Raw genomic sequence first — 10,367 nt, 5'->3', positions numbered from 1 at the left:
CTCGGTATAGTACGTTCATGTTGTTCATTGTGTAAGTAAAGATAAGCAAGACTTTCTGCTGTTGACATGTTTATATTTAAATCAAAGAAGGTCCATACACCTGATAGGTAAAAACAGAGCGTGTAATTTAACAACACATCATGGATATATCTGAGATATATGTGAAAATTAAAACAAATCATAACTCAGCAAATCAATAATTAAGAGGTGCTTAATATATTATGTAGAATTTTGTTTAGAAAACTGGAATGCGATACAAATTTTGCAGTTCTTTGATATTCCCAAAAATAAGAAGGGGGTTTGGGGGGAGGGGGTCGAAAATAAAAGCTAATTTGATGAACTGTAAATCTCGGAATGTTGTTTATGCAATGATCTATGCAAATTGGTATGAATTCTTTATGAAAACGACTGTCAGTAAGCGAATTCCATCTAAAGATCTGGTGTCCAGCAGCTTTGCTGCATTTTCTTGTTTTATATTTAACCATTACCAGGTCTTTGGATAAAAAATAAATATATTAAATATATATACATGTTATAACAGTTGTATTTTTAAATAAATATATGTATACTACTAAACATTTCCCATGTGTAGGACTACATTAATATGCTAAGGGAAATAGACAATCTACACAAAGCATCTTTTTAATCAAACAGGAGTAGACAGCAAAAGAAAACTGAAAACATTAAAAAAGGAACAAGATGCTACATATGTTGCATCCGGCCATATTGAGTCCACGTCAAGGGAAAAAATACAGGACGGATTGGTTAAAGATGCATTCAAATAAACCTGAAACCAATTAAATAAGAAATCCAGACTATGCAGTTGACTGTAAAACATAACTGAGGCCTAGAATATGTATACAACCTACACGAGTTGTCTTTCTTTAAATTGAAATATTCTATTACAGCAATGTGTGACTGAAAAGGATTTTTATTTAAAAATATATGAGAATATTTAATACACTATTCATTGTCAATACATTTGAGACGAAATAACAATTATTAAATATCATTAAAAACATATTAATATTGTCAAAACTGATCTCTAACTTTATTAATACAAAACCCATTGTACTGAGGGTTTTAACTCCAATTCTTAACGAACTATTGTTTCATGTTGTTGTACAACATTTATAAAGCTACATATATCTTAAACAAATGGGTTAAAGCAGTTTACTACATGTAGATGTTTATAATATATGTACATTTGCATAAATATTATGAATGAATACAGATTGTATTGTGATGATTATGAATATACATATATCGCAAACTAGGATTCACGAGTGCTTTCCCTTTCCGCTTGCCACTCAGACGGGCGCCTACGTTCTCTTAGTTTAAAAAAATGGGTTTGAGAAGCCGACATGAAATATACTAAACATGAGATATTGAGAATGTTTGTGTTTCTTGTTGAAAATATCTTTTTTGAGTTCGGTGGCGAGACTTTCCAGTAGATAGTTGACATTTATAGGTAGCATGATGTGGTCCTAATCTGGCCGACTTGTTTCGTGTCTTAATTTATTGAAAAGCTTATTTGGCTGGTAAAAAAATCTCCCTTCAACAAATTCCTTCAATTTCTTTTTCATATAAGTCGACGATGTGTTGTCGTTAAATTACAAGAAATGTTTTAATGAGTTCGGTCATTTGAAAGAAAATAAATCGACAGTACAGACCGCCTAGTTAAAGTAATTGAAGTTAATTGATATCTAATTCAAACCGAAAAATAAAACACAGAAACTACATGTACCAAAATAAAGCAACTTAAATTTTATTAACAGAATCATAATTCCATATTTTAAACTAAAACTTTTTAAAACTAGGGCAAGTATGAACAATTAATGGAAACCCTTGAAAAAGTAAAAGGAGAATATGACCAGGTTTTCCGGGAAAGGCAACCATCCAAATCAAATCCAAGTCACATTACTTCCTTATACCGACAACCCGAGTAGATACAACAAAACCTCAAGGTAGTCTAAAGAGCATAATCAAAAAGGTTGACTTTCATATCAAAGAAACAACATATGTCCCTATGAGATCATGATGACGATCCTAAAACCTGTACATAATCCATAACGTGAAGTTTTTTCTTCTATCAGCAGTCGACATATATCACGGTCGTCATGCTATTCGGAACAAGATCCTGGAAACCGAATCATCTGCGACATGTAAAAACTGTAGGTAGGGGAAGCGTGTTGTTATTAACAAGGGAGGAAGATTTAGCGATCGCAAAGTTGGATTCGTCCCGCTTATTGTATAGCTGTTTAATAGTAAGCCTTCCCTGTTGGTCATGTTGTAAGTAAGCATAAGGAAAGCGACTGAAGTAGAATAATCTGCAGTTTTCCTTATCTCAGGCCCAGGAGGGTATATACGAGGTTGTCAGTTTATTGTTATAAGAAGTCAACAAATCGTCGATATGTCTGAATGTTATATTTAAGGACTTGGCTAGGATTGCGTAACCAGTTCTTCTACTGTTTAGTTGCTGATATTCAATTTAATTGCGCTAATTTTATGATTATATCAAATTTTGTGCCTCGTGAAATTAAAAAAAAAGAGTCGGCCAGAAGAGGCCGGGGGCATAGATTGTGCATATGTATGCTTATAGTCTGCTGGAAAAAAATGCCACCGAATTCAAGAAAGTTCATAATCATTCTCACAAATTAATCCTCAGTCTAGGTCATTTTGGCGTTCGTTTTGCTTTCACAAAATACACCCCAAAATAATATAAACCGTCACTTTATATTGCCATTCGCTAAATTTAAAAAACGTTACTTAACCATTAAAGAAAATGTAACCGTGCATGCTGCAGCTTTCGAGTTAGGATGAAAAGCCAAGCTGAAGTATTCTTGGCTCACTGAAAATAGTACTGACTCTTACGTCTAGAAACGAGCTAGGAGCACATCACTAAATTCTTAATTTTGTATAGTATGTCTGTATTTCATAACGTTGCGTTTTAAAACCTAAACAAAATTAGGAAGGCTATACATATTTGTGTATCACAGAACTGTGTGACAAAACAGTCACTGTCCAAACGAGGTCAACGTTCAGTGATTTTACGATCACCAAGACGACACATTCCGGATAAATCACAAGGACAAAGATGGCAAACATCGGGATGATCCAAAAATACCATACTGGTTGGTTGGTTGGTTGGTTGAAGGTTTTTTTTTGCCTACATGAATCCGCCCTTACGGGTTTCATCTCACTAACGTAATACCATACGTTAAGATACAGGATGTTTATGTGTCTAGTCTCACGACAGAAGCATCAGCTAACCCAAACACAGAGTCTCCCAGAGTTTGTAGCTACGGATTTTTAATCATCATTCTTGCCTTCTTCATCGGAACGTGGGATCTGCCCTGGAACACATTGTACCACAGCATGGAGTTGGCTATATCGTTGCCGAGGTCTTCCTTGTACAACCCGTTGAGGCTCGAGTCGACACAGGCTGCGTACCACCAAGCCCCTTGGCTAGCCACAGCACAGTTGCAATGTCCACAAACGTCGTTGTCCGAGTCGAAAGTTGTGAACTGACGACCGTTGTGATAGCTTAGGGCGTTATCTGTCAAAGTTTATATATAGTAACATATAACCATACACAATATACGTATATTATATAAGACAAGCGTTCCCCGATAAAGCATAATAACGAAGTCAGAATTTATGTTAGACATTGGGTGGCGACTTTCTGCCTAAAACCCAATGAAAATACATTTTGGAATGTAAATCAGTGTCATGATTGTCATTAAGGCCGGTAAAATTAGTTAAGCATTTATTAGTTACAATGTAAGACCTTGATTAAGACCTCAACATTCAGGGTATGAATACCATACTAGCATACACTCAATTAAGAGACTGTGCGTGAATTTATGTGCTGCCGGTTGTATAGATGTATCAAAGATATTACTTTATACGCCAAAAAACGTGCCACAACGTTTAAAGGCCGATTGCTCACTATTCAAGCTATGACTGATTGAGCAATGTTGATCTTTTACCAGTACAATGATATGAGGAAATTGTAAACTTACAAACGTTTCCTGAGGGGTCAGTTGCCTGGAGTCGATAGTTGTCAGCCTCGTCAGCAAGGCTGAACGTACCGTATTCAATATGCCTTTTAGACTCGTCCCAGGCTTCCAGCTCTACTCGCATAATCGTGTATCCGAGGTCCGTCAGCTTGTGTATTATCTCATTACCTGGAATTAACAAAGTTCTCACGTAAAACCGCGTACCTGAGGCCCGTCAGCTGGTGTAACATCTCATTACCTGTAATTATCAAAGTTCTCACGTAAAACCATGAACATGAGACTGTCAGCTTGTGTATTTTATTTTTACTTGTAGATTAACAAAGTTCTCACGTAAAATCATGTATCAGAGGACTGTTTGTTGGTGAATTATCTCATTATCTGTAATAAACAAAGTTCTCACGTAAAACTATGAATCCGAGACAGTCAGCTTGTGTATTATCTCATTTACTTCTCACTTAAATTCAAAAACCCGTGGACTGACACCTAGTACATCTCTCATTACAGTAGCTATATAGGAGGCCAATGGAAGTTCTTACATAGAAACCGTTATCCAGGAACTAATTATTTGTTTATCATCGTATAACCTTTAAAAAGCGCGAGTAAAGGCTTGCCGCGTACAACGATGTCCAGGCATAAGGCAAACTATTTTAATTAAACAATTTGACAACACGTACTTGCAGTTTTTGACATTGGTTGCCAATACATTATTACAAGTTAATTCACGAATGTCACATCAGCATTTATTCCTTTATATACTCCAACCACAAATATAGCCGAGGCATCATGTGTCCTACCGTCCGTCAATAAATCAGAGTGAGCTTAATGTCTGCAGAATAATTTGATCACAAGATGACAAAAATAGAGAAACTGTTTATCAGCTGAAAGAAAAATAAGAATGTCATACACGTATATAAACAGTAACCGGCAAACTTCAGCAGCCAATTTTTTATTTTGAAGACCAATGTTTCTCTCAGAAATGAATTGAATAAAATGAAACCTGCGACGTTTGTTTACAAAAATATTAATGTTAGCTGCATCTCCTTGAATACGGCGGATTATATATAAAGTCAAAAAGAGAATTAATTACATATCGAGAATTTTGTATACGTCAAAGATACACCTTGTAATATCTTTATAGTGTAGGCATTATAAAATATATATATATAACTATACGAGTCCAAGTATTACCAATCCAGAAGTTGCCACCAAGATCTCCGAAGCCATTTTTGTAGTCATTCCAACCCCGATAAAAGTTCCCTTTTCCGTCTTGGCGGTTGTGTATTACCTGTTAAATAAAACAGAAGGAATGCGTTATCATGAAATAAAAAATAAAAATAAATCAATAACTTGAAATGAGTATATAAACCCGGACTGAAGGGTAATGGATTACGATGAGTAATACCAATGTTCGACTTTTTTCAAGAATCGTTTACGTATCTATGTTTGTACCTATGTTTGCATGCATACATCGATACACAAATGTACGAAAAAATAAGGAATACTAATGCGGAGAGACATGCACAAAATTGTATTTATTTTGATTCAGTTCAAATCAATGCATATACTGAACAAAACCTATTTTTGCTTCACTGCTAACAGACCTAGATGCAGATTTTGTTCACTAACATAACCTGCACCTCTCAATGGGCCCCCGCTAAGTAATGCAGCTGATTATTGCTGTCTGTATCTGTTCTACCACAGTCACACCCATTCACAGCGTATACGTACAATCCATGGTCCCAGGGGAGAGTCCAGATCGCAGTAGACTGCGAGGGTCTGACCAGGAGACGGAGTGATTGGATACCAGCCAGAGGAACAGCTACCATGTACGTCACTGCACGTCTGGTAATCTACATAACCAATACACACTTGACATAGCAGCTGTGGCCAAATCTAAATGATAAGTTTTAATATTTGAAAAAAAAAAAAACTACGCGTAAACAGTAAAATAGAAAAAACATACAACATGTATATTCTTCCGCGTTGACACAAAATGCCAACATGTGTCATATCCGCAACACCCCTTAGGGAAATACCATAACATCGACACACAAAGTTTAAATACCATACAGCGTCAAGTCACAAGGACAACTTATTCAATAAAGGCAACAATCAGTCATAGTATACTACAACATCAACACTCAGGGTCAAAGTATACTACAGCGTCAACACTCAGGGTCAAAGTATACTACAGCGTCAACACTCGGGGTCAACGTATACCCCCGCGTCAACACTCAGGGGCAAAGTATACTACAGCGCCAACACTCAGGGACAAAGTATAGCCCAGCGTCAACACTCAGGGTCAAAGTATACTACAGCGTCAACAATCAGGGTCAACGTATACCCCAGCGTCAACACTCAGGGGCAAAGTATACTACAGCGCCAACACTCAGGGACAAAGTACAGCCCAGCGTCAACACTCAGGGTCAAAGTATACTAAAGCGTCAACACTCAGGGTCAAATTATACTACAGCGTCAACACTCAGGGACAAAGTATACTACAGCATCAACACTCATGGTCAAAGTATACTACAGCGCCAACACGCAGGGGCAAATTATACTACAGCGTCAACACTCAGGGACAAAGTATACTACAGCGTCAACACCCATGGTCAAAGTATACTACAGCGTCAACACGCAGGGGCAAATTATACTACAGCGTCAACAATCAGGGTCAAATTATACTACAGCGTCAACACTCAGGGTCAACGTATACCCCAGCGTCAACACTCGGGGGCAAAGTATACTACAGCGCCAACAATCAGGATCAAAGTATACTACAGCGTCAACACTCGGGGTCAACGTATACCCCAGCGTCAACACTCAGGGGCAAAGTATACTACAGCGCCAACACTCAGGGACAAAGTATACTACAGCGTCAACACTCAGGGTCAACGTATACCCCAGCGTCAACACTCGGGGGCAAAGTATACTACAGCGTCAACACTCAGGGTCAACGTATATAATTGTGTTCACAAACGAAGGCAAAATAAACAATTGCATCAGCATCAGCAGGGAGAGTGTGATGCATTAAGTAGCAAACAGGAACCATCTTCACCACAGGGTCAACGCACAAGGTAAATATCCGAGCTTATAGTCGATACAGAAGAAATGTAACGAACTGATCATGAGGAGATGCAAAAACCAAACAAAAGTCGGCATAAATTTCCACCAGCAACGAAGGAGAATTCAGGAAGTTACAGGCAATCAATAATATCATATATTACGAGCTAGACATTGCTTGTGTAAGACACGGATATAACATGCAGAAACATCGTATCCAACGACAAAATCGATGAGATATCAGTTTTTTAAATCAGAAACATGGGTTGTCTGCAGAAATAATTATGTGAAAGAAAGCCTTCAGTTAACATTGATGAACTGACTACAGATATAAGGAAATTTCGATTTCGACGTTTTACCTTTCCTGATAGTAACATCCATGGTTTCTAAAGATGCAGGGGTGATGAAAACTGTGTTTTATGGACGCAATCATGATCTCATAGGGACATATGCTATTTCTATGAGGGATATAAAGGTCAATGCTTATGATTATGCTCATTAATGCGCCTTGCGGTTTTGTTGTCTCTACACCATCCCCCTGTATGAAGAAGAAGACATTTTCTTTCCGGAACACATGGTATTATTCTCCTTATTTGTTGCCATTTAAATCTGTCCCTTTTCATATTTTGCCCTAGTTTATCGAGTTCGAATTATGATTTGTTTACGCTTCGGTATTATCTTCGCTCCTCGGGTATGTCTGTTTTATTACTATGTATTTATTTGATTATTTGATGTTTTTTAATTTATAATATAATAATATGATTTTTTATTGTTTAGTTACTTTTATTATTGATAAAAAAAAATGTCAATAATTAAAGGGTGATATTGCGAGTGACGTTGGATGAATTGATCTTTTATTAACTGTAGGCTGATAAGTCAAAGTCACTGAGTACTATCACGGCCACGTGATCCTAAACAAAGAGCGGAGGGAGGTGTTAATCAAAATTAATTATATTCCCTTCTATGTAGACAGAGTATATAGAGTACTGAAGGAAAAATATAAAGCAACTATGTTACTGATATAAATAAAGCATACACGAAGGATTAATATAAAACAAACGTTAGTCTGATAATATCATCCAGTAATTATTTCACGCATCAAGAGCTGTTATTACCTTGTCAGGGTGTTGTTAACTGTTCTGGTGTCTATTGCGGTAGAGGCTTTACAAATAAATATCTCACAATCAACACGTCAATATCAGGTTTGTATATTTTCAGTAATTGCCATGACATTGCACCGGCGCCTGCTGAAAAAAAGTTAGCTAGCTACGGGATAAGTAAACAAATAACAAAATGGATAGAGCATTTTTTAAGTGAAAGAAAACAAAAACTCATTGTCAGCTGTACATCATCAAAGGCGTATCCAGTTTTGAATGGAATACCACAAGGCAGTGTCCTCGGACCGGTACTGTTGGTCATATATGTCAATGACTTACCTGACACCACCTTATCTTCATCTGTAGTCATCGCAGATGATAGTAAAGTATATAGGGAAATGAATACCAAGAACAAGCTATTCTACAATATGATTTAGATGCTCTACAGAAATGGTACAGTATATGGCTAATTCAGTCCCACCCACAAGTACAAGCTTCTTTCAATAAAATAACCATAGACCAAAACCTCAGCTCTGCATGTCATACACAACAAGAGGCACACTAGACTAATAGAATCGCTGGACTCATAAGGGGGCCGTTTATTTATGTAAATGAAATTGTTACCTGGTTCTCTATATCAATGGTAATAAAATAAGTTTGACTTCTAAGCATGTACAGCTAAAAGTATCCACATTCCTTATAGCTGGACAACAAATGGACATTTTGTTGAAAACAATAATAAAAAAAAAAGTCTTTTGTTATAACAAGTGTAATGCCGTCAACAATACAAGTAACACAACAGTTATGTCATGCTTCGGCGTTGGGATAAATTCGGTGAAATATTTCCCTTGGCCTACGGCTCGGGAAATAGTTCACCTGATTGATCCCGCCACCTCGGGAATATAATGTTGACTGTTGCCTGAAAAGGCATGAAATAACTGTATACTATGTCCTACCAACTACTGAAAGCCCTAGTTTGACCACACCTCGAATACGCGTTGAATATTTGGAATCAACCCAAATTAGAGGAAATTGAGCTTCTAGAAAAATTGTACGAAAAAAAGCCACAACATTACTGCTAGGAATAAAGGATTTATCCTATGGTAAAGTGTCTGTTCAAAAAACCCCTTACGATTGAATTGTTGTTAAGGGTTTTATAACTTGTTTTAGTTTGGTTAGAACTTGTCTAAAATTTCCTTGTACCAAATTGGACACAACAATATGGCTCAAGTCAAGTCAAGGGTACTCGGGTGGCGCAGTGCATAACGCACTCGCCTTTCACCAAGATTTCCCACCTTATGACCCCCGCGCACTTAAACCCGGGGCAACCAGAGTAATAAATATACATTGAAATAACCTGTTTCAATATTGTATCAAAATATATAAAGCTTTTATACACAGTAAGTAAGAAGTGATGTTTGTGGCTAACAGGTCTGTGCAAGGTAGTGGAAGTGGGGTTTGAGGTGACATGTGTGTCTCATATGTAACATTTATCTATATGCGTTGCAGGGAAGTTTCTATCAAGAAAGGGAAAGCTCGCTATCGGAAAATGGAAATCGTCCTGTTTATCATACAGCAGCGGCTACCTCTTCATCGCTTCACCATCAAAACATGATACGGCCTTAAATTACCATAGCTGTTAATCGGATGTAAAACACAAACAAACACACCGCTTCATCGACGAATTTATATCATGTGAATATAGGTCAAACTCTAAAAGAAATTGTTAAAAATCAGGGAAGTGACACAAAAACCAGGAGGAACACTATAGGAATATGAAAGAAAGTAAACATGTAGAAGGAATACAAATATCCCACATATACAATATGTAGAATATTTAGGTAGGAAAAACACAAATGTACTTTATCGTCAATTCTCAAGGACAAACAATGTCTGAGCTCAAAACATAACAGTGTAAAGGATTTCACTATTTGTTTTTAAGGCAATCAGCCCCTTTAACAACGCACAAACATTGAACAATTACATGTCGCAAGTTATAACACAGAGCAAGACGTGAGCATGTCATTATATATAACAAAAACATTAACTACTGATTGTTTATGCTGATGTTAATTTGGTAATATATAATTGTTTTATGATTGTGTCTGATGAAGGGGCGAATTACAATGTATATTATTCTTAGAAAGTTCTGTCAAAGAGGTGGACGAAATGTAATATGCGACAT

The 10,367-nt window shown here is 36.8% G+C and overlaps 1 protein-coding gene across 1 annotated transcript; it reads right to left on the bottom strand.

Moving 5' to 3' along the window:
• Window positions 1-3,302: 3,302 nt before the first annotated feature.
• Window positions 3,303-8,552, bottom strand: LOC110446195 (ryncolin-4-like). Its single transcript, XM_021491223.1, has 5 exons — window positions 8,522-8,552; window positions 5,751-5,872; window positions 5,211-5,307; window positions 4,026-4,190; window positions 3,303-3,559 (listed from the first exon to the last, which is right to left on the bottom strand). The coding sequence occupies exons 1-5, from the start codon at window positions 8,550-8,552 to the stop codon at window positions 3,303-3,305; spliced, it is 672 nt and encodes a 223-aa protein (XP_021346898.1).
• Window positions 8,553-10,367: the final 1,815 nt, after the last annotated feature.

This window comes from Mizuhopecten yessoensis, unplaced genomic scaffold, assembly GCF_002113885.1.
Source record: "Mizuhopecten yessoensis strain PY_sf001 unplaced genomic scaffold, ASM211388v2 scaffold2631, whole genome shotgun sequence".
In the NCBI taxonomy this organism is placed as follows: domain Eukaryota; kingdom Metazoa; phylum Mollusca; class Bivalvia; order Pectinida; family Pectinidae; genus Mizuhopecten; species Mizuhopecten yessoensis.
The sequence above is the reverse complement of the archived record's forward strand: the minus strand, read 5'-3'. Positions and strand labels throughout refer to the sequence as shown.

Bases quoted from the DNA above. Each gene is read 5' to 3' on its own strand.
- LOC110446195 (XM_021491223.1), bottom strand. From the start codon at position 8,552: ATGACTACAGATGAAGATAAGGTGGTGTCAG. The intron at 4,191-5,210 runs GTAATACTTGGA...TGTTAATTCCAG, and splicing joins TGGTGGCAACTTCTGGATTG to GTAATGAGATAATACACAAG. The intron at 3,560-4,025 runs GTAAGTTTACAA...AAACTTTGACAG, and splicing joins TGACCCCTCAGGAAACGTTT to ATAACGCCCTAAGCTATCAC.